The sequence below is a fragment of the Notolabrus celidotus genome, chromosome 6, assembly GCF_009762535.1.
Source record: "Notolabrus celidotus isolate fNotCel1 chromosome 6, fNotCel1.pri, whole genome shotgun sequence".
Classification (NCBI taxonomy): domain Eukaryota; kingdom Metazoa; phylum Chordata; class Actinopteri; order Labriformes; family Labridae; genus Notolabrus; species Notolabrus celidotus.
The window spans coordinates 37,959,972-37,985,445 of NC_048277.1; the positions used below are offsets into that span (position 1 = coordinate 37,959,972).

At 40.2% G+C, this 25,474-nt stretch overlaps 1 protein-coding gene across 2 annotated transcripts in view; it reads left to right on the forward strand.

Moving 5' to 3' along the window:
* Nucleotides 1-16,988, forward strand: part of aass (aminoadipate-semialdehyde synthase) — a 35,563-nt gene extending 18,575 nt beyond the window's left edge. Inside the window, exons 14-24 of one of the 2 annotated variants that reach the window (XM_034685589.1) lie at nucleotides 775-896; nucleotides 1,031-1,160; nucleotides 2,849-2,959; nucleotides 3,078-3,186; nucleotides 3,450-3,590; nucleotides 3,709-3,876; nucleotides 8,032-8,115; nucleotides 11,272-11,387; nucleotides 12,074-12,162; nucleotides 12,250-12,426; nucleotides 14,687-16,988. In XM_034685589.1, coding sequence (XP_034541480.1) covers nucleotides 775-896; nucleotides 1,031-1,160; nucleotides 2,849-2,959; nucleotides 3,078-3,186; nucleotides 3,450-3,590; nucleotides 3,709-3,876; nucleotides 8,032-8,115; nucleotides 11,272-11,387; nucleotides 12,074-12,162; nucleotides 12,250-12,426; nucleotides 14,687-14,805 — 1,366 coding nt within the window. In that variant the 3' untranslated portion in view covers nucleotides 14,806-16,988. Of the gene's footprint in view, nucleotides 1-774; nucleotides 897-1,030; nucleotides 1,161-2,848; nucleotides 2,960-3,077; nucleotides 3,187-3,449; nucleotides 3,591-3,708; nucleotides 3,877-8,031; nucleotides 8,116-11,271; nucleotides 12,163-12,249; nucleotides 12,427-14,686 lie in introns of both variants that reach the window. The other variant, XR_004631557.1, reaches the window with a different exon arrangement.
* Nucleotides 16,989-25,474: the final 8,486 nt, after the last annotated feature.

Genomic DNA, 25,474 nt, shown 5'->3' on the forward strand with positions numbered 1-25,474 from the left:
CATTTCACTGTTTAAATAAAGATTTCATAAGGTTTTTAGTGTCAATTTTCACTGTTTATACGAGACATACAGGGAAAACGAGATGCTGTTTCTCTCTTCCAGCTTTTAAATATCTAAAATTTAAATATAAAATACAATGAAATATAATAAAATACAGTTTTATAAAAACAGCCTGTGTACACAGTGCAGGTTGTGCAGTGACAGTTTAAAAATGAAAATAGATAACAGTGCAAATGATATTAAGGTGCAGACAGTATTTTTTAAAGGAATACGTACGCAAGTTTAAGACTCTAAAATAATTTTTCTAGGACTTTTTAATATTTTAAAAAGCATTGGCGAACATTTAATTTTTTTTTTTAAATTAACCGAAGCAAGTCAGACTTAAAAAAAAAATTGGAAGAATTTTTGAGATAAAGTTTAAATTCTTAATCATGTTTTTAACCATAATGTAAATGTTAATTCTATTGAAATGTTATTGTGTATTGCAGAAAAAAACTTAAAGTATAAAAAGAGAAGCTTTTAAGTGAATGTGTGCAGAGTCAAATGTGGCCTTCTGATTCGTTGATCTCTACTCAGGCAGACAGCCGTGTTCCCATCCAATAATCAATTCGTTTTTGTCCAAAATCATGACATCATTGTTTGTCCAAATTTAAAACATTTGTGTAACGCACATTTACAGTCAGTCTATTGGATGGAAACACAGTCACAGAGATCCCCACGGTGTATTCTGCTTTTGTAACGTGGCTTTAACTCGACGTGTCTGACGTCCTTCAGGGAGAAAGATCAGATCATGAAGAAGAGCGGGATGAAGCGAGTTCTGCTGCTGGGTTCAGGATACGTCTCCGGACCCGTGGTCGAGTATTTGACTCGAGATGAGCAGACTCAGGTCACTGTGGGTGAGTCAGCCCTACGAATTTAAGATATACCAACAGTGAGATGTTGTTAGGAATATATAACTATATGGTAGCTTTAAGGACCACCACACTTAACCTCACAGGGTTGAACACGTGATCTGTGTTTGTTTTCTTAGCGTCTGTGATTTTGAGGCAAGCAGAGGAGCTGGCGGCCAAATATCCAAACACCATCCCCGTCACACTGGACGTCGGCAGCCAGGAGGGACACCTGGACTCTCTGATTAAGGATCATGACTTGGTCATCAGGTACAGAATAATCAAAGTAGCCTGTTTCACTGAGATGTGGACAGATCAAGAAGATAATCACATTTTTAAAGACACAGATAGAGATATTTAGACACACCCCCAAAAGTAGGCGGGGCTCCAAGAATGCTGTCAGCTATATTCAGCCTCTGATTGGCAGCCAGGAAGGACACCTGGACTCTCTGATTAAGGATCATGACTTGGTCATCAGGTACAGAATAATCAAAGTAACCTGTTTCACAAACATGTGGATGGATTGAGAAGATAATCACATTTTTAAAGACACAGATAGAGATATTTAGACACACCCCCAAAAGTAGGCGGGGCTCCAAGAATGCTGTCGGCTATATTCAGCCTCTGATTGGCAGCCAGGAAGGACACCTGGACTCTCTGATAAAGGATCATGACTTGGTCATCAGGTACAAAACAAACAAAGTAACCCGCTTCACAAACATGTGGACAGATCGAGAGGAAAAATCACATTTTAAAGAGACTTAATTCAAAGGCATTGAAAGATATTTAGACACACCCCCAAAAGAAGGCGGGGCTTCATGAATGCTGCCAGCTATATTCAGCCTCTGATTGGCAGCCAGGAAGGACACCTGGACTCTCTGATTAAGGATCATGACTTGGTCATCAGGTACAGAATAATCAAAGTAACCTGTTTCACTGAGATGTGGACGGATCAAGAAGATAATCACATTTTTAAAGACACAGATAGAGATATTTAGACACACCACCAAAAGTAGGCGGGGCTCCAAGAATGCTGTCAGCTATATTCAGCTTCTGATTGGCAGCCAGGAAGGACACCTGGACTCTGTGATTAAGGATCATGACTTGGTCATCAGTTACAGAATAATTAAAGTAACCCGTTTCACTGAGATGTGGACGGATCGAGAGGAAAAATCACATTTTAAAGACACTTAATTCAAAGGCATTGAAAGATATTTAGACACACCCCCAAAAGAAGGCGGGGCTTCAAGAATGCTGCCATCTATATTCAGCTGACTGGCCTCTATCTTTTTACCCACATGGAGATTTGTGGATTATTTTCTGCTTGATATTTGCACATTTTTCCTTAATGAGGCCCAGCGAGTCCTGGGCTTTTATTTGAGGCAGGCTTGTATTCAAAGTCTTGCTGTCTTTTCCTGTTTGTTTGATAAAAAAAAATTGGTCACGTTCTGCTCACTAGCCTTATCATCATTGGATGTGCCTACTCTTGTTTTCCTTTTTAAGTAACTGCATTGCACCTTTAATTCTGCCTCAACTTTCCCTGAAATTGTCTTCCATGGTGAAACATTTGGAAGTATTTGTTGTTAAAAACTGTCTTTTATTGTTCCATACGGCACTGATAATGTAACCGCTGCCATCTTGTGGCACTTGTATGCTACTACAGAATCCGGCTGATTAGCAGAGACATTGTCAGATGTTATTCCCACAACCACCAGGCCACTATTTGAGACCTGGCTTTTATTTTAGTGAATATCAGACAGAAAATGTGATATATAATTATGTAAATTCTTAATTAGCCCTAAAGTTTTGAGGCTTTTCTAGCTACTTTTTGAGGTTGCTGTTTTCACTGAATGGTTAAAAAATGTCGTCTTTTTATATTCAGCTCTTATCATTCATCCTCATCCATAATGTGCAAAGTAAATCCACCTGCCCTGACCCGCCCTCCCTCTGCTCCTCAGCATGCTGCCGTACTCCTTCCACCCTCTTGTGGCCAAACACTGCATCAACAACAAGGTGAACATGGTGACAGCCAGCTACCTGAGCCCTGCCATGAAGGAGCTGCAGAGCAGGTGAGTACACGACACACGAGGTTAAAACAGGACGAGTTCAGAGAGCTGTGTACAGTGCCTTTAAATCAAGAGACTCTGAAACCTGACGTGTGTGTGTGTGTGTGTGTGTGTGTTTCAGTGCAGAGGAGGCGGGTGTCACCCTCGTGAACGAGATGGGATTGGACCCGGGGATCGACCACATGCTGGCCATGGAGTGTATCGACCAGGGCAAAGTAGACGGCTGCACGGTAAGTCTGATTCTGTGAGTGTGTGTGTGTGTCTGTGTTTAGATAATGACTGTTTGAACACACACAGGCGGACGCTTCCTGGCAGCCATATTGATCCGTTAAACAAACTAGTTTTTACGAATATTGGCATTAAAAGCGTATACATGTAGATATTGAAAGCTTTTAATTTGGAGCAGTTTTGTTTGTGTGATCAGGGCGATATAAATAAAGTTGGGTTGATCTGAGTTAGCTGATAGAGAATAACAGACCATCTGAATCCTCAGGTGGAGTCGTACAGCTCGTTCTGCGGCGGTCTTCCTGCTCCCGAGTGCTCAGATAATCCTCTGCGCTACAAGTTCAGCTGGAGTCCGTACGGCGTCCTCCTCAACACCATCAGCCCCGCCATCTTCCTCCAAGAGAACGAGGTACGGAGGCCTCAAAGGACCAGAAATCATTCAAATGTTCTCTGAATTTCTTCCTGTACTCACAGAGTTTGTCTTCGTGTGTGTGTGTGTGTGTGTGTGTGTGTGTGTGTGTGTCCAGGTGGTGAGCATCCCGTCAGGCGGCTCCCTGATGGACTCCACCGTGCCGATGGATTTCCTTCCCGGTTTCTCCCTGGAGGGATTTCCAAACCGTGACAGCACCAAGTACGCCGAGCCGTACGGCATCGAGACGGCGCACACGCTGGTCAGAGGGACACTGCGCTTCAAGGTACAGCACACATACACACACACACACACACACACACACACACACACACACACACACACACACACACACACACATACTCTCACACACTCACAGGAGACTATTACTGACTGTTTCTAATGTTCTCATGTGGGAACTGTAGTTTTGAAACTGATTTCAGGAGATCTAAGAGACCAAATTAGGGATGTCAACTTTTTAGTCTTTACAATATGAGACTTTACGGTAAGATACGATACTTTACGGTAATATACGATACTTTACGATCGGATATTTTACTGATAGATACAATTCTTAAAAGATACGATACTTTACTTTAGGTTATTTTACAGATAGATACAAAACTTGACAGTAGGATACAATACTTTACTTTACGATATTTTACAGATAGTTACAAAACTTAACAGTAAGATATGATACTTTACTATACGATATTTTGTAGATAGATACAATACTTAAAAGATCCGATACTTTCCTTTACTTAACAGTATTTTTACGGATAGATACAAAACTTTACAGTGAGATACAATATTTTACGGTACAATATTTTACGGATAGAATCAATCATTAATATACGATACTTTACGATATTTTACAGATAGTTACAAAACTTAACAGTAAGATATGATACTTTATGATACGATAGTTTACAGATAGATACAATACTTAAAAGATACAATACTTTCCTTTACTTAACAGTATTTTTACGGATAGATACAAAACTTTACAGTGAGATACAATATTTTATGGTACAATATTTTACGGATAGAATCAATAATTAAAATAAACGATACTTTACTTTACGATATTTTACAGATAGTTACAAAATTTTTTAGTAAGATACAATATTTTACGGTACTATATTTTATGGATAGAATCAATACTTAAAAGATACGATACTTCACAATACGATATTTTACGGATAGAATCAATAATTAAAATATACGATACTTTACGATATTTTACAGATAGTTACAAAACTTAACAGTAAGACATGATACTTTACGATACCATATTTTACAGATAGATATAATACTTAAAAGATACGATACTTTCCTTTACTTAACAGTATTTTTACGGATAGATACAAAACTTTACAGTGAGACACAATATTTTACGGTACAATATTTTACGGATAGAACCAATACTTAAAATAAACGATACTTTACGATATTTTACAGATAGTTACAAACTTTTCAGTAAGATGCAATATTTTACGGTACTATATTTTATGGAAAAAATCAATACTGAAAAGATACGATACTTTACGATACGATATTTTATGGATAGAATCAATAATTAAAATATACGATACTTTACATTACTTTACGATATTTTACGGATAGATGCAAAACTTAACAGTAAGATACGATACTTTACAATACCATATTTTACGGATAGAATCAATACTTAAAAGATACAATACTTTACATTACTTTACGATATTTTACGGATAGATGCAAAACTTTACAGTAAGATACAATACTTAACGATACGATATTTTACAGATAGATACAATACTTAAAAGTTAGATATGATACTTTACGATACAATGCTTAACACAATGCCATACTTAACGATACGATGCAAAACAGTAAGACATGATACAACCCGATACTTTACGATATAATACTTTATAATACAATACAATACCATACTATATAATATGACATACTTTACGATACATTGTAAAACAGTATGACACAGTTAGAAACTTTACAGAATGATACTTCACTATATAATACTTAATAATAAAATACAATTGGGATGCCGTAAATGGAGCGACTCCTGTAAGCTAGTTCAGGTTTGTTTACGCAGAGTTCTTCATAAAGACGCCATCGGACGATGACAGGCAGGGATTTAAGTTCGATTCAGAGACGTGAAGCAAAACAAAAAGACATAAAAGGATTGAGCACAGTTTTATGTTCCTGAGTGCCGTCCTTTTTCCCTGCAGTCACACAAACCACCTCTTCAACAAAGCAGCAGCTTACACTCCTCCCCTCTGTTTGAGTGTGTGAGCTCGGGGGGGGGGGTGATATATACGAGTTATGATCATTGTGTTATGTCGTCGTGTTCTGCTCTAAGGGCCATCTTTCACTGCCAGGATTCCTCAAGTGCAGGAGTACTTGAGGGAGAAAAAGAGGCTCACTGTGGCTCAGCATCACCAAGAGATAGAAAAGAAAGGAGCGGACACAAACTGAGAGACTTTCTATAAGATTCCTTTTTCATTATCTTACACACAAAAAGAAAAGGGAGCAGATAAACTACAGTTTTCTTATCATTGTAGTTCTTATAATCCGGCAGAGGACTTTAAGTCTTCTAAAGCAAACTTTTTAAAAACTTTTTATAATTACATCAAACAAAATGTAAAAGCTGCGTGGGTTGTGCTGTGGCATCTTATCTTTTTGTATCTCATGTGCTGTTTGATAAGGAACACATCTCTGTTTACATGTGGAGTGTTGTCTGTTATTAATGATTTTATGTACATCGCATCATAACGTTTTGCATTGCACCTTGAAGTATTGTATTGCATCGTATGGTATTGGGTCGTGAAGTATCATAAAGTATCGTATCTTTCTGTTATGCATCGTATTGCAAAGTAACTTATCGTATCATGTCTTATTCTTTTCCATCGTATCGTTAAGTATGTTTTCGTGATGTAAAGTATCGTATCGTATTTTAAAGTATCATATAGTATCGTGTCTTAGTGTTTTACATTGTATCACAAAGTATGGTATTGTATTGTAAAGTATGTATCGGATGGTATCTTACTGTTTTGTATCGTTAAGTGTTGTAAAGTATCATATAGTATCGTGTCTTACTATTACGCTTCGTATCGTAAAGTTTAATAACGTGTCTTACTGTTTTGCATTGTATCGTAAAGTATCGTAAAGTATTGTAAAGTATCATTTCATATTGTAAAGTTTGTTTCATATTGTAAAGTTATGTATCGAAACAGTATCTTGCTGTTTTGCATCGTATTGTAAAGTATCGTAAAGTATCGTAAAGTATCGTAAAGTATCGTAAAGTATCGTAAAGTATCGTAAAGTATCGTAAAGTATCATTTCATATTGTAAAGTATCGTTTCATATTGTAAAGTATTGTATCGGACGGTATCTTGCTGTTTTGCATCGAATTGTAAAGTATCGCAAAGTATCGCAAAGTATCGTAAAGTATCGTAAAGTATCGTAAAGTATCGTAAAGTATTGTAAAGTATCGTAAAGTATCATTTCATATTGTAAAGTATTGTTTCATATTGTAAAGTATTGTATCGGACAGTATCTTACTATTTTGCATCGTATCGTAAAGTATTGTTAAGTATCGTATAGTATTGTAAAGTATTGTAAAGTATCGTAAAGTATCGTAAAGTATTGTTAAGTATCGTAAAGTACCATTTCATATTGTAAAGTTTGTTTCATATTGTAAAGTAATGTATCGGACGGTATCTTACTGTTTTGCATCGTATCGTAAAGTATTGTAAAGTATCGTAAAGTATTTTTAAGTATCGTAAAGTATCATTTCATATTGCAAAGTATTGTATCCGACAGTATCCTACTGTTTTGCATCGTATTGTAAAGTATCTTTAAGTATTGTAAAGTATCGTAAAGTATCATTTCATATGTTAAAGTATCGTTTCATATTGTAAAGTATTGTATCGGATGGTATCTTACTGTATTGTATTGTATCGTAAAATATAGTATCGTGTCTTACTGTTTTGCATCACATTGAAAAGCATCGGATTTTAAAGTAACATATCGTGTCGTGTCTTACTGTTTTGCATCGTATCATAAAGTATCGTATAACATCATGTCTTACTGTTTACCATCCTATCGTAAAGTATTGTATCGTATTGTACACTCAGTGTGGGATTGTATTACATGTCATTGTGTCAGATTGTATCTCATTGGTTTGTAAAGTATGGTAGTGTAATGTATCATTTATAATGTATTTATTGTGTCACATGGTATTTTATCATATTGTATCCTTTAGTTTTTACCATATTGAAGTGTAAATATGTAAACTCTGAAAACTAAAGTCCAAGTCTAACGAGGTTCATAATGCAGCGTGGATTCAGTAAAGAAACAGGACTGAGTTCTTCTTTCTGTATCTCTGTGTTTAGTGTTTTCTCTGACTGACTGTCGCTCTTCTTCTGTGCCACAGGGATTTTCAAAGGCCATGAGTGGGTTTGTCAAGCTGGGTCTGATCAACAGTGAGCCCCGACCAATCCAACACCCAACATCCTGGGTAAGAACCTCCACTAAGAGGAGAGTGAATTCAGAATATAAAAACACACACAGTCACACACACGTCTGAAAGGAAGCCTTTTGAGAAGTGCTTTTTCTTTCCATTCTGTTACTCAGTTTTTATGAAATGAGCTGTTTTGCAGCTCTTCCACTTGACGCCTCTGACTGTGGAAGTGAAGAGTCTATTGCTGTCAATAGCTGCTTGTCAACATCAAGGCTGCAGTGACCCAAGGCTTTCTGACACTGATGAGTTTGCAGCACATAATCTTTGTCCTCTTTTATCTTGTGGAGTTGAAAGAGGAGCGCAGAGCTGCTGGTTCAGTGTGTGTTTATCTCCAGTCAGAGCATGATTAGCAAAATCTCTCCACTTGTCTTTCTGAAAACACTCAAATAAATCTCTTTATCTTGAAGAGAGACAAAAAAAGATAGATGGAATATAACCAAGTCTTAAAGTGTCTAATCTCCTCGTATGAAAAGAAGAGTAGGAGATAGGAAAGGGCGATAATAAATAAGACCTTGTTTGGGAACCGTCGAGGAGCTAAACATGAGCCAAAGGATACATACAAGGAGACAATAAGTACCTTAAGGGTACATACTAGGGGCCATAAGTACGTTAAGGGTACATACTAGGAGCCAATAAGTAGCTTAAGGATACATACTAGGAGCCAATAAGTACTTTAAGGATACATACTAGGAGTCTTTAAGTACCTTAAGGATACATACTAGAAGCCAATAAGTACTTTAAGGATACATACTAGGAGCCAATAAGTACTTTAAAGATACATACTAGGAGCCAATAAGTACCTTAAGGGTACATACTAGGAGCCAATAAGTACTTTAAGGATACATACTAGGAGCCTTTAAGTACCTTAAGGATACATACTAGAAGCCAATAAGTACTTTAAGGATACATACTAGGAGCCTTTAAGTACCTTAAGGATACATACTAGAAGCCAATAAGTACTTTAAGGATACATACTAGAAGCCAATAAGTACCTTAAGGATACATACTAGAAGCCAATAAGTACTTTAAGGATACATACTAGGAGCCAATAAGTACCTTAAGGGTACATACTAGGGGCCATAAGTACGTTAAGGGTACATACTAGGAGCCAATAAGTACCTTAAGGGTACATACTAGGAGCCTTTAAGTACCTTAAGGATACATACTAGAAGCCTTTAAGTACCTTAAGGATACATACTAGAAGCCAATAAGTACTTTAAGGATACATACTAGGAGCCAATAAGTACCTTAAGGGTACATACTAGGGGCCATAAGTACGTTAAGGGTACATACTAGGAGCCAATAAGTACCTTAAGGGTACATACTAGGAGCCTTTAAGTACCTTAAGGGTACATACTAGGAGCCAATAAGTACTTTAAGGACACATACTAGGAGCCAATAAGTACTTTAAGGATACATACTAGGAGCCTTTAAGTACCTTAAGGATACATACTAGAAGCCAATAAGTACTTTAAGGATACATACTAGGAGCCAATAAGTACCTTAAGGGTACATACTAGGAGCCAATAAGTACTTTAAGGATACATACTAGGAGAACTTTAAGTACCTTAAGGATACATACTAGAAGCCAATAAGTACCATAAGGATACACTCTAGGAGCAAATAAGTCCCTTGAGGATGCATACTAGGAGCAAATAAGTACCTTAAGGATTCATACTAGGAGCCAATACCTATCTGAAGGATACATTCTAGGAACCAATAAGTACCTTAAGGGTACATACTAGGAGCCAATAAGTACCTTAAGGATACATACTAGAATCCAATTAGTACCTTTAGGATACATGCAAGGAGCCTTTAAGTACCTTAAGGATACATACTAGAAGCCAATAAGTACCATAAGGATACACTCTAGGAGCAAATAAGTCCCTTGAGGATGCATACTAGGAGCCGATACCTATCTGAAGGATACATACTAGGAACCAATAAGTACCTAAAGGATACATACTAGTAGACGATAAGTGCCTTAAGGATACATACTAGAAGCCTTTAAGTACCTTAAGGATACACTCTAGGAGCAAATAAGTCCCTTGAGGATGCATACTAGGAGCCAATAAGTACCTTAAGGATTCATACTAGGAGCCAATACCTATCTGAAGGATACATTCTAGGAACCAATAAGTACCTAAAGGATACATACTAGGAGACGATAAGTACCTTAAGGATACATACTAGAATCCAATTAGTACCTTTAGGATACATGCTAGGAGCCGATAAGTACCTTAAGGGTACATATAGGAGTAAACAGGATTTTAGGGTTAGTAGATAAAAAGAACTTAAGGATGCACACTAACAAGTAAACAGGAACTCGAGGACACACAAGAGACTCAAAGGGAGCGTCACGAGGACTCAAGGATGCATACTAAGGGCTAAACAGAAATCAAAGGGTATAACAAGGAGCCAATAAGTACCTTAAGGGTACATATTAAGAGCCAGTAAGTACCTTAAGGATACATACTAGGAGCCAATAAGTACCTTAAGGATACATACTAGGAGTAAACAGTAACTCGAGGACACACAAGAGACTCAAAGGGAGCATTACAAGGACTTAAGGATGCATGCTAAGAGCCAAACAGAAATCATAGGATACATACTTGGTGCTAGCAAATAGCTCAAGAATACATTTTAGGAGCTAGACAGGAGATTTAGGATGCATACTAGAAGCTAAAGAGGAGCTTGAGGACACATACAAGGATTTAAAGTAGGAGCTATGCCAAAATAAGGATGCAAACTAAGTGCTTTAGGAGCCAACCAAAGCTTAAAGATAAACTGAAGGATGCATATTAGGAGGTATTGACGGGCTCAAGGTAATATGGGAGTAGTTAAGGAGGAACTTAAGGGTACACACTTGGAGTTAGAGAGGGCTTAAGTGATGCATACTACACAGGGTTACATGACAGTCCATGAATTGGACATTAAGGATGCATACTAGGAGCTAAACAGGAGCTTAAGGACTCGTACAAGGATACAAACTAGATGCTATACCATATTAAGGATGCGAACAAGGAGCTTTAGGAGCCAAAAGCTAAACTAGGCAGCCGAGTAAAAGACTTGAGGGGACTTTGTAGAAGACTTTGTTGGTCTTTTAAGTATTGAGGACCTAAAACAAGGACCTGTGATCTGTTCTCTCTACAGAAAGACCTCCTCTGTAAGCAGATGGATTTATCCCCTTCGATGTCCCAAGAGGCTTACGAAGAAGCCGTATACGAGCGCATTGGAAAAGACGACTTTGGGATGGACAGTCTGAGATGGTGAGACTGGAAAGTCCTGAAACACCTGAACATGTAGAAGGCGGGTATCCTAGAGAAGCTGAGAGAAGTGATTCTCGGAGTGAAGTTAAGTTGAAAAAGGTGTTGAGTTTTTGGCGCTTAGTGTTCATGTTGTGGATCGAACAAGGCCGAGGCTGCTCCTCTTCTGCACTCTTTTCCCTTTCCTCCCTAATGAGGACGCCTGAAGTGGTGTAGCGTGCACACTCTTCAATTTAAATCAACTTTTCCAAGGGTCTCTTCAGACCAAGGCTCCGCGCTGCCATTGTTCCGCCGCCGCTGCCGCCGAGGCGAAGAGGGCCGCGCTGGCATTGAAACGTAAATTCCTGCAACGGTAAAAGTGAACTGTTGGAAACATTCCATTTGTGCCGTTAAAAGAGTAAAAAGCCAACGCGCTCGCAGCTCAAATTGAATGGCTTGTTGTTCATTTAATCAATTCACCAGCAGAGCAGAGACAAAAAAACAACTGCTCATCTCTTTAGATTTAGCCAAGGATGCGTGGGCCGCCACCGCCGCCGCCGCAGCGCTGCCAGGGTGTTAAAGCAGAATCATTTTCTTTTGAAGCTTTGAAAATGACTTTGTGAAGGTTATTCTATTATGAGGAAAGTCTTTTTTTTGTCTCCCTCTCTCTCTCTGTGTGTGTATGTGTGTGTGTGTGTGTGTGTGTTCAGGTTTGGGATGCTGAGCGATGACCTGGTGCCTCCAGCCGACAGCGTGCTCGCTGCTTTGGCGAAACACCTGGAAGTGAAACTCTCTTTCGGTGAGACAAAAGCTGAGTTTTAACCACAGAACTCACAGGAAGGAAGAGGAGAACGTCGACTCAAAGTGATTTCTCTTTGGTGTTCAGATAAAGGAGAGCGAGACATGATCATCCTGAGGAACGACGTGGGGCTACGCCACCCGACCGGGGAGCTGGAGACCAAACACATCAGCATGGTGGTGTACGGCGACCCCACCGGCTTCTCCGCCATGGCAAAGACTGTGGGATACCCGGCGGCCATTGCTGCTCGCATGTTGCTTAATGGTCAGTGACGTCAGATAACGTGTTCTTGATTTACAACAATAGAGTAAAAAAGGGACCAAGAGTTCCGGGGTCTTTTAGCCCCCGGAACTACTTTACCCTGAACTAAAAGGTTCCTGTGCCCCCATTGTTGTCTGCGTTTCAACCGTGGGCTGAAGTCCCGGGTAGATTGTGTAAATCAGGCCAGTGACGTATGGAGGAAAAAAAGTAAATGCACTACACCACCAGACCAGTAGAGGGCAGTAAAACAAAGAGGAATGCCATTCATCACAGATGACACCATAGAAGCAGACGGACAGGCAGGTATCATTATGAGCAACACAACAGTTAGCCTGTTAGCATGAAGAGACTCAGCTGGCGCTGTTTTAGATGGTGCTATATTTCATCACAGATGGAAAAAAAATGACTGTGAATGGTTTTTGGAAAAAACTGAAAAAAAATGTTTGACAAAAATCTGAAAAAAAAAATTGAAAAAAATTTTTTGACAAAAATGTGAAAAAAAAAATTGAAAAATTTTTTTTGACAGACATTTTTGAAAAAAAAAAAATTGAATTTTTTTTTTTTTTTGAAAAAAGGACATTTTGAATAAAAAATTGAAAAAAAAAAAATTTGACAAAAAAAAAATTGTCAAAAAATGTTGACCCGGGGCCTGTTTCAGATGGTGCTATATTTCATCACAGATGGATTCACTGAATCAACACGTGAGAGGAGATAAGCGCGAGTAGCAAAGACGTTTCAACACGGCTTTAAAATCCTTTTGAACTCAAAAAGCCGTGATCGCAGAGATCGGCCGGTGTTTTGGTTTAAACAGCGACCCTGTTAACTGGAGACTCTCAGCCGGATGCATCCCTCATAAACGTCTTTAGACCATCATTAAATATCTGATGAGGATATTTTGAAATCTTAATAAAAACTAAACTAGTTTGCATTCCCAGGAACTCCCTCTGTGTTTCAACAGCTGTGTAAACTCCACAAACACTGACACGTTCAGCTGAAGGTCTCCAGTTTACAGGGTCACTTTTAAAAGCGGAACACCGGGAGGAGAGACGCATTCACGGTGGGCTGAGAGAAGACTACTGTTACAAGCTGCTAAATCAAGAGAATCACAGCTTCTTCTTTTGAAAAGTACACACACATACAAAAAGATAGAACAAATAAAAACTAATGAAAGAAAGAGAAATCAAGAGAATCACAGATGGAAAAAAAAACAATGACTGTGAATGGTTTTTGGAAAAAATTGAAAAAAAATGTTTGACAAAAATGTGAAAAAAAAATTTGAAAAAAAAATTTTGACAGACATTTTTGAAAAAAATATTTTGAATTTTTTTTTTTTTGAAAAAAAAGACATTTTTAATTAAAAAATTGAAAAAAAAAATTGAAAAAAAAAAATTTGACAAAAAAAAAATTGACAAAAAAGTTGACCCAGAGCCTGTTTCAGATGGTTCTATATTTCATCACAGATGGATTCACTGAATCAACACGTGAGAGGAGATAAGCGCGAGTAGCAAAGACGTTTCAACACGGCTTTAAAATCCTTTTGAACTCAAAAAGCCGTGATCGCAGAGATCGCCCGGTGTTTTGGTTTAAACAGCGACCCTGTTAACTGGAGACTCTCAGCCGGATGCATCCCTCATAAACGTCTTTAGACCATCATTAAATATCTGATGAGGATATTTTGAAATCTTAATAAAAACTAAACTAGTTTGCATTCCCAGGAACTCCCTCTGTGTTTCAACAGCTGTGTAAACTCCACAAACACTGACACGTTCAGCTGAAGGTCTCCAGTTTACAGGGTCACTTTGAAAACCGGAACACCGGGAGGAAAGACGCATTCACGGTGGGCTGAGAGAAGACTACTGTTACAAGCTGCTAAATCAAGAGAATCACAGCTTCTTCTTTTGAAAAGTACACACACATACAAACAAGATAGAACAAATAAAAACTAATGAAAGAAAGAGAAATCAAGAGAATCACAGATGTGTGTGATGTTATTGTGGACGGAGGGAGGAATAAAAACACTGCGGTTAATCTACCAATCAGACACGTTCAGGATTGCAGGCCCCGCCCCCAGAAAGTCCGGGACCTTTGAAAAGTACTACCCCCCTAGCAGGGGCTTTTTAGTGGAGAGATTATCTACCCCTGAACTGAATTTAGACCCTGGGTCCTCTGAGGTGAGATAGGATCCCAGTGTGTCAGTCTTAAAACAGTCCTTTTCCACTGGACTGCAGATTTAATTCTCCACATGTCTTTCTTTTCTCTGCAGGTGAAATCACCACGAAGGGGCTCGTGGTTCCGATGACGAAGGAGGTTTACGGCCCGGCGCTGGCCCGGTTGAAGGAGGAAGGGCTTCACTTTATATCAAAGAGCACCCTGCAGGAGTAGATCATCACTGTCAGTCACACAACGCCTGAAAGATAAGACCAGATCCATCGCTGTCGGCGACTTTACAGCTAATTATCCACACTCAGCCTTTTGACGGGTTCAGAATGACCCGTCTGAATGTAGTCCGTGTTAAATTATGTTCTCACTGCCCAGGGTTCTGATGAAAGGAGCACTTGTTTTCTATTTGTAGAGTTACTGTGAGTCAGGTGTAAAAGCTCAAATAAAGGAAAAAGCCAAATAGGTCAAAAGGATGAATCCCAAAAAGTTATTTTAATCACTGACCGCCGTGTAAAGACTGTTTGTTGATCATTTAAACCCTCGCTTTAAAAACGTCCTGAAGCTGAAAATGTGTATCTCGATGTTAGCATCCTGAGTTTGGCGTAAACAGAGAAAAGTTCTTCTGTGAAGATTTGTACAAGGATTTTGGCGCCCCCTTGTGGAGAAAGTGATACCGCATCTCTTCGCTGATTGTGTCCCGTTCACGTGAGAAAGTTGTCTGAAAATGATCAGTGTGGCCAGTAACAGAAAGGAGGCGGGGTTAGAGTCAGACGTCTACGTTTAAAGTCCGAATTCTGAGATCGACGTCGCACTTTACGAAACACGATCTCTGAGTTTATTCTGATGTCTGAAAAAGTCCGAACTCTCAGTTTTAAGGCAGAATATTGAGTCTAATTTAAAGACTTCTGCGTTCTCAGTGAGTTTAAAGCTCCTGTGAGGAACTTCCTGTTTGTGTTGAGTTTGGCGCCCCCTTGTGTTCACGTGTGAAAAGTGTTTCCTGAAGTCGAACTTTAACACCCGCTGTGAATATTAGCTTTGGAAGAAGTGAAAGGCTTTTTCCTCAACGTGCTCAATCTTCTAGACTCACATACGCCCTCTTGTGGCGGCTCCAAGCATTACAATAAAGATATCGGAATTGTCCGACTTGTTGCTATTTCTCTTCTTTGTTTTTTTTTCGTCATTTTGAGGCATCACTCTGAAAATCTGTTTTTGTTATAACCACGTAAAAAAAAACCTCACAGGATCTTTAAGATAAATGTTCTTTATCGTGGGTTGAATACGTCCGTTTGCTTTTTGAAAGCTAGCTAAGCTAATGTACGAATTTATGTAAAAAACGGGGATCTCAACAAAAGCTAACGTTAACCTGTGTCCGTATTTATATGACAAAAAAAAGGAACTCTAAATTTACGACAATCAAAAGATTGCGAAAGACGAATCTTATGCTAGCTAGCAGCTGCCTGGATGCCGCGCGAGCTAAACATCCAGCATTTAAACGTTTTCATTTCATCGTACGTTTTTTAACTTTTCTACCACAAAAGGCTCTAAATGACGACTTTTTGAATATTTTTTGTTCATGTCATATTGTGATGCTAATGTTAGCCTGTGCTATTAGTGAAGCTAACGGTTTAACGTCTTGTAGTTTGACGACTACTTGATGTAGCAGCTACGTACACGTTACGTGACAGTTACAGACCTTTACGTGACCTCTTGTCGGCGAAATTGGCGATTTCTTTACTCAAGGCGATATAACACGATCCAGTTTTGAATTTTTATAGTGATTTCGACGTGAATAAATGTCGTTTTCGTGACTTTTCTCGTCCAAACGCAAGAAACTGCTAATTCCTGCTTATTTCAAGTGCAATGGTATCTTCCTCAACTCAACAAGATGCCGACTTCAGTCCCTTTTTTTTGTTTTAATAACTGAAAATTGATCTAAAAATCTTGCTTTGAGAAGTTTTAAAGAGTGGATACTTCGTTTGTGGGATCTGTCCGATGAGTATTTATTTCCCGACACCTGAGCAATATTTATTTTGGGGGGAGGGCGATCTTGTTAACGGTTTGTTGTTCCAGGCTTTAAAGGGTTAAAAGAATCCAGAGAGAGTTATTTTACACGTACTGAGGAGGATATATATTTTTAAAGTAATATGTAGACCAGAGATGTGGTTTATGTGCCGGCCTGCAGAGTTCACATTAAGGTTTGACACGATCAGGTGAACGTCTGAATGTGTGTTATAAAGGGAACAACCCATCATCAGTGTGAGGGTCAGTCTCATTAACCTCCTCATAAACACGCTTCTTATTTCTGTTCATGTCAGAAAAACACATTTCTTTGTAACAGCTTGTTTTGATAGCTCTTTGAATCGTGCTTTATAAGAATGTTTGAATAAAAGTCCGTCTGTCATGAGTTTCTCCTCTCCATGTTTTTTTGTCTCAAAGGGTCTCTTCACAGAATCAACAAACAATAAACAATACAGTCACAAAACACAACAAATCAACACATCAGTCACACCATGTGAGGCATGATTAACAGCTCTGGGTCAGATCCATGATTTCATTAAGTGTTCATTAATAAGTCTGACTGCTGCAGGAACAAAGGACCTTCTGAGGCGTTCTGTGGAGCACTGAGGCATCACCAGTATCTCACTGAAGGAGCTTCTCAGTCCATTAAAAACACTGAGCAGAGGATCGCCTTCAAAGACCAGGGGTCTCATTTATAAAAGAGTGCGTAGAATCCCTACTAAAAGAGTACGTACTCCGAAAACCCGGAAATTGCGTGCAGCAAAAATAATTCTGATTTATAAAACCGTTCGCACGCAAACTTTACGCAATGTTTCGTTTATAAATCGCAAACCACCTGGAGATATGCGCACGTAGTTCAAGCCTCGTATTCCGCCCTTTTCACGCCCACATTCAACCATATACGGTCAATGCAAAGAGCTTTATGAATGAACATGCATACAAATGAGCCGGGAGATCAGAAGGTTCTCATTGTGAATCACGGCAACAACAGAGAGGAAGACGGAGAGAATAAAGTTTCTGACACACAAACCGTGGTCCTCGTGAATGAAGCTGAGGTCAGAGAGCACGCATTGTTTGTTTCTTACAGCAGGAGGGACACAAAAGAAATACAAATAAAAATAAAAATGTCGAGTTACTCCACGTCGCTGCAGCGTGTATCCGTCAGCAGTGCCAGAGCATCCACCATTCATCATTACGCACGTCTCACTGCAGTGTTTCATGTTTACAGGACACACACTTTTATTTCACATTACAGAGAGCTCACGTCCTTCAGAGATCTCCTCTGATATTATCTGACAGAAGTTTCATCCCTGAATATAAGTTTTAATGCGTTGGTTTCATCACGGACAGCTTGGCCTGCGCTTTGACTGATTATGATGATATGTAAGATAATAACTCTGAGAACCAGGCATGGCTTTACTCCACACTGTTCTCATTAACACAGTAAACACATGCAGGGGAGGAAGATGTGATCAGTGTGTGAGGCAGCCGTCACCGTGTCTCTGCGCTCCGCGTGCGCCGTACAGCAGTCTTTATTAAAAGTATAACTACACTCAGTGACTCTGCACAGCAGTCTTTATTAAAAGTATAACTACACTCAGTGACTCTGTACAGCGTTAGAAACATTGAAAACATGACTGTCACTTTGCTCGGCAGCTTATTTACGTCTTCTGATGTTACTTTGGTTTTACCTCCCGACGAACACGTTAGGATACGGCCCGTGTGTTTCCGCTACCCTTGGAGAAACTGGAGAAATGTGACGGTGAGACAAAGCTGATTAAATATTTGATGAACTTTAAGTCACGCTTTTATCTTTTAATGACAGCTTATTGGAAACGACTCACCACAGACACACATTCAAATAGAATGTGTAGATTTTAGTGATGATGGTGAAGTGGGTCTGTTAATATGTTGTTATCCAATGAATGAAATGTGTAAATGGCATCAAAATATAATCTGACTTCAGTTCTCCCTCTCACCAACTGCGTCGCCAATTTCCCCCTGCCTCTAAACTGTACGTACGCCTGGGTCAGAGTTTGCTTACCGGTAGTCACATTTTCACGTCAAGTTTGTTTTTTATAATTCACAAACTTGGCGTGAAAACAGGCGTACGCCAATTTCAGGCCCCGTTTTGTGCGTAAGCAACTTTTATAAATGAGACCCCAGGACAGTTTAACATTTAGTCTTAGTTCTCTTCTCCAAGGTAACCTCAAGAGAGTCAGGGGTAATCCCAATTACAGAACCAGCCTTTCTGATCAGCTCATCAGCAGGAGTATCTGTCACAGCTAGCATCTACACCTTTTGAAAGTTTTGCTTTGGAGAAATGAGCCCGATGGAGAACTCTGAATTGTATAAGATTCAACTTTGCACAGGAAGTAGAAGAAGAAGAAACGTGCTTTATTAATCCCCAGGGGGGAAATTCAATTCAGTTTTTTGGAATATATACAGTATATACAATCATGCACACACATGCAGTGGACATGCTCTTAGGTGAGATGTCAGAGGGAGGATGCTGCCATCAACCAGCACACCCCCAGAGCAGTTAGGGGTTCGGTGCCTTGCTCAAGGACACCTCAGCAGTGCCCAGGCAAGTGAACCAGCACCTCTCCAGCCACCAGTCCACTTGCCAAGCTTCGTCCATGCTGGGACTCGAGCCGGCGACCCTTCGGTTCCCAAGCCAAGTCCCTATGGAAAGTTCCAGCTGTCCTCATCCATGATGTCCCCCAGTTCGTTTTCCCAATCCGCCTTAATCTTTGCAAGAGATGTGTTCTTAAGCGAGGATATATATCTTAGAAATGAAACCTTTCGACGCAAGAGGGATCACAAGCATGTCATGTAAGCCCAGATCTAAAGGTCTATTTGGAAAGTCAGGATCATGATGTTGGAGGAAATGTCAGATCTGGAAGTAACAGAATAGGCTGGATCAAGGGAGATCACATTTTTTGTGACAGCTCTTCAAAGTTTGCAAACAAACCATTTATGTGCATGTCTTTAAACTGAGGAATACCTTTGCTGTAAAGAAAATGCAAAGTCCAAACTATCTGGGGGAAGAAGGTGATTGTTAGATTCAGGGCTGATGTTGAGAAAATGCTTGAACCCAAAGTTTTGCCTGAATTGGAACACTATTTTAAGAGTCTTAATAACCACTTAAATGTGAGGCAGTGCATTATTTATAGTCTTGTATTTAATGCATCTATAACCTGAAACTGCTTTTAGTTCATTTATAATGTACAGGAAGCAACAAGGGCCAAACAAAGCCGCATCAGCTGATCCAGACTAGTCAAATGAATCTCCAGAGAAAGCAGAGTCACAGAGCGGCTCCCCAAACTTCAGGGCTTCATTTCCTCTAAACGTCAGACGGCATCTGAAAGCCCAGAAAAAGACAATCAGCCTGTTTGCTTCATCAATTTGGAGGCAGCCATGCAAACTAGGCCACCAAGCAGGGGATAATTGGGCATGTAATTATGAAAAGTCAAAAATGCAAATGAAGGTGTGGATACAGGGGGCCGGTCAAGACGACGTCTGGACACTTGACCTATTTTCAGTCCTGAAAAGGCGCGCTTCTTGCAGAGTCTTAGCCCCGGATTAACACATGGGGAATCAATCGGAATAACCAGTTCAGTGCGAGCGGATTAACGCATGACTCCATTGAGGAGAAATAATCCACAGGTCGGACAGGACGTCATCAGACCCCGTCTTCATGTTCTCTGTTTCTGTGTTTGTTTCTGTGACACCTCTCTCCCGTCAGGCTCAGAGGAGGGTGAGCTCCTTCTTTTGTCTGAGACCTCCGACCTTCGCCCTCCTTCCTGTCGGTCGTCTGTGAGGTCGGTGATCCAGAAGCTGACGCTCACTCTGCTGCTGTAAGTCACTCCGGAGATAATCACATCACAACATGCAAATGTAACCTGCTTTCTCAGAGTTTGATGGCCTCTTTACTGTCGGGGGGGGGTTCACATCTTAACTTCTATTGGCAGAAGTCACGGTATCTGTTCCTGGAAGGCTGCAGTTCATCTTTAAAATATCACACCAACTACAGAGTGAAGAAACTAGACTTTGGGGTTAGGATGTTGTTCAACAGTAACATGAAGCTGACTGACACCAGCTTTAAAAATATACAGTTATACATTCCTCATTAAAATGTTACAAAACAGGCCAGAAAAGAACATTTTTGTACGTAATGCAAGAAAATAACTTGCTATAGTTAAATTAACTCTGACATCACCATTCATTTTAACTTAGTGTCTGTGTTATAATTCATTAGCTGTTTTATTAAGCATTGAAACAATTGCTAGCTAACTGTTGGTTAGCTAACAAATGAGATGTTAATTTATACGAACCTTAAATCTGGGGTTGGTGTTCAGATTTAGATCCACTTTTTGTTATACTGGTTAAAATGATCTTTATGTCCTGATGGTAATCAATACATAATGTGTTCTTAAAAAAGAGGTAAAAAAAGCTGCTATCTACAGCCGGAGTAAACCTGGGAAAACACCAACCAATCACTGTTTTTGGGGTCCAAAATGTTAAACCAATCAGATCCTGTCCTGCCGTTCTGCCCGCCTCCTGCAGAGCGTACATTTCCCCGGCGTTCACTCCCCGTCTCCTGCCTCTGCTTCCCCTGACTCTACTGACTGCCCCTCTCGCTCCACCTCGGGCCTGTCCCCTCTGACCCCATGAGGGTCTTTGCTCAGGACTGTAGTCCGGATCAGAGTCTAAAAAGCTCTCACCACGGGGGCTCTGACAAGCAGAAGAATGAATGACATTTAGTAAGTCCTACAGAAATGTAGATGTACTGTAGCGTCCGTCTGGACGCTGTAGGGATGACGAGCCGATTGGTGAACACGTTGACCTTTAATAACCGGTCACTGTCGGCCGTTACCACGACAACCAACAAACAATCAATGTTTGAATGAATGAAGAACTTCTCCTCTTGTCTCTCCTCTCTCCCGCTCACACACTCTACACCTCTCCTGATGCCTTCACTGACCGTCAACACTGTAGGAATTAAGAACATCTACACTGAACAGGTTTAACAAACAGTAGAGCTGTTACAGTGTTATATATGTGTTATAACTTTTCTACTGATATCGTGTCACCATGACAACTGGATAATGCTAGCATGACAGTTGTGAGTGCTAACAGCAGCCATGTTTGTTTGTGTTTTTAACTTTCACTATGAGAATGTTTTGGTGTTTTCTCACCGCTGAGTGAGACATGAGGTGACACAAACCATGTCCAAGACCTCGCTGTCCCTCCATTGAGGCGCTCCATCATTGCTATCCTCCATTCTTGCTAGGCTACCGCCGCGCAGAATCGTGACGTGTGTCACTATAAAGTGACGTGAAAGAATCAAATCGGCCTCGCATTGAAAAAAATCAGATCTGATTCAGGACCACATATGGAAGTGGTCTAAATCAGATTTGAGTGTTCACACTGCCTCTAAAAAATCTGACCTGGTCACTTGACCCCCCAAAAAAATGGGATTTGGGGTACTTTAGCCTGCAGTGTGAACACAGCCTTACAGTTCATGAGTGAAAAAAGAAAACTTCAACAGGCTTTGATTTTGTTGGTCTTTCACTTCTTTAATCCCCTAGCTAATAATCCAGCAGTGTTTCATGTCCAGCTAAAAAAAAAACAAACATGTCAGTACCCCATGCATCATCACATTTAGTCTGTTACAAAATCAGGAATATAAAAGCATTAATGTACTCACACTACACAGTTAGAATGAACAGAACATTTGAATGCACTAAAAATGGTCAAATATAAAAAATCTAAAAGTATAAATAGAAATTTGGTCCATCAAGTTGATTACTATAATATTATTTACATTAGATTATTATTTTTTATTATTCCAGGCCCTTATTTAATATTTGCCTTCATCAATAGCACACTGCTGCTACCGTCGCGATGGTATTTACAGGAAGGATTTCAGTGCAGGAGATCTAGAAAAGACAAGCTAACAAAATATTCCATCTGTTGTAAAAAGATGCAGTTTTTCCCTTTTGTCCCCCTTTGGCTCGGTGCCAATAAATACAAAGGTCTAGGAAAAGTGTTAGTGGAGCGAAACGTCTGGGAGGAGGAGAGTTAAAAACATCAGACGGTTAGTCTACAGCTTGTATCAAAGTTAAAAAGTACAGGATGAAAAATACAAAAAGGCACACGTTACAAAAACCGCAGGGAGTCCAGATCCAGTGAAGAAGACGAAGAAGAAGAAGAAGAAGAAGACACTAGTTCAGTACATGCCAGCCTCAGACTGCAACACAGTCCTGATCCAGGAGGGTTCGATGTGAGGCGTTGAAGCGTAGACCGGCATCAGGAGAAGAGGAGAGACTAAATGCTGTGTCTCGTTTGAGTTCTTTGTGTGGTTTGGAGGCGGTTACACCAGGGACTCCAGGCTCTCGGTGGTGCTGGCGGTTCCCACCACGATGGTTCCGTTGTTGTCGGAGGACTGGAGGGCTTTCTCGTCTTCTTGGGTCCCGATGAGACTCAGCATGGCTTTGTACAGGAACTGGTACTGCTCCTGGAAGACATCCACATCCTCAGTTAATATACTCAGGAAAGATCAAGTATCCTTTTTTTTTTTAAGTTATATTTTTGGCCTTTTTGCCTTTATTTGATAGGACAGCTGAAGAGAGACAGGAAATGTGGGGAGTAGAGAGTGGGGGAAGACATGCAGGAGATGGTCCACCGGCCAGGAATTGAACCGGCGACTCCTGCAACGAGGACTGTAGCCTCTGTATGTGGGGCGCTTAGACCGCTAGGCCACCAGCGCCCCAAAGACCAAGTCAATGTTATTCTGGTAACATTTACTGGTCTGTAGTTTCTGAATAATGTCTTGAGAAGTGAGCTGGACTAAACCATAAACTTTTTGATCACTTACAGAGAAAATAAGCCGAGCAAACACCAATCCTGTTTCAGAGAGAAATCTAGTGTTTGTTTGAAGCACAGAAACGCTAACAGGAAGTATAACAATATCTGACTTCCTGGTCGAGTAATGACGTTACATTGGCGCCAACTTCCGGTCTTAAAAAATGAAGCACATGCAGAAGTGCTAAAAACCGCAGTTCCTTGAGTGTCCACTAGAGGCTGGCTGCAGAAACAATAAGTCAGTATTTTCAAAGATATTAAATTTACAAGTTTTGCCCAAATAAGGGCGTGGCTGACTTGATTGACAGGCGAGCGCCCTGTAGCTGTTAGCGAGGAGGCTCAAAGCCCGCCTCTTTACCTCACACTATAGGCTGATTTATACTTCTGCGTCAAATCGACGGCGTATTCTACTGAAGTTCAGAATTTCCAATATGGCACCCGCCAACGATCAGCTTCAGATACAGATGGGTGAAACACCCACATATCTGTGATCCATGTCGACCACACCAGGACTTTAAGATGCTAACTGTGTAAGAAGGTAACAGGACAACAAAGTAGAGCACAGTTATTATGATTCGACTAAACTAAATAATTCAACCACAGAAAGGCTCTGTGACCTGTTGTTTGTGTTGTTCTCTCTAAACTGGACCCAGCTCATCTGGCACTAAACTTCAAACTCACTTCCTGTGTAGCAGGGTGCACGCCGTCAGACGGATCCGCTGATGATATCTGCTTCAGAGAACAACGGCTAACTTTTTGGCTACTATGAGAATTTCCCTGATTAACATCTACCTGACAAGATCATCTGCTCATGGTGGGTAGGTCTCAGTTTCACTGTAAGTAATGAGTTACTTGGAGGCGTCACTCTGGCTTACTTCAGTGGTGTGAACCTTAAAATGTACAGATCTGAAGTCGGTTCAAATAACTTCATGTTGCAGATTTAAAAAACCTTTAAAATGCAAGACTTAGAGGTCCGCCTGACGCAAATAAAATCGTCCTCGTGACTGAATTTTGTGTAAAAGAGAGTTCTGATCAGGAGATGCGAATTGAAAGATTTGCGACTCGTTCAACTCCTCTTTGAAATAGAAGAAACATTGTCCGTGTTTGTCCTCCATCTTTAATGCTCCTTCTGAGTCTGGTCAAAGTCCCTGAACGAATGAACCCTTAAAGGTGACATATCATTCAAACTGGACTTTTTAATGGTTCTCTACCTGAAATATGTGTCCCTGTCTACAAACCCCCTGAGAAGTCAAAGACTCCATTCTGCCCCTGTTCTGATTTCTCCACCTTTCTGTAAATGTGTGCTGAAACCAGCCGTTTCAGTTTTCAGTGTTTTTCATACGTCACAACGCCATCCGGTCTGTAACAGGAAGTCAGAGCTCGGAGCTTGTTCAGCCCATAGACTGTATAAAATACAACTCAACCCCTCCTCCGTTTTTCATTCCCTGCACACATGTGTGCTAACAAGGAGCTTAGGAGGGAGGCATGCTAGTTGTAGGCTGTCTTAATAAACACAAAGGTCGCTTTGACTCCCCACGTCTGCAGATTTGAAGATCTAGTGGATGATTTTTATTTGTCATGGATAAGGGCTAGCGCTAGTTAGCATAGCCACATAGCTACATGTTGGTAGCTGTGTACCAAGACACACGTCGACATACTGACAAATAAAACAACAAGAAACACTAAATCTGTGACCAATGGTTCAGAAAGGTCCTGCTGCAGGCGCCTCTCCGTCAGGATCAGATTCTGGATCAGATTCAGAGGGTTGAAGTAACGCGGGTCTGTGAGCAGCCGTGTATATTCAGCCAACATGTAAACATTAGATCAACATGCTGGACAGCCGAGGCCACACCCACTTCCTGAGGGGGGCGTGGTCAGAGAGCTCATTCTCATTTAAAGGCACAGACACAGAAAACAGCCTGTTCTGAGCAGGGCTGAAAAAGAGGGGTTTACAGGCAGACCAGAATCTGATTTCAAAGTGTTTTTTGAGCAATAAACTTTA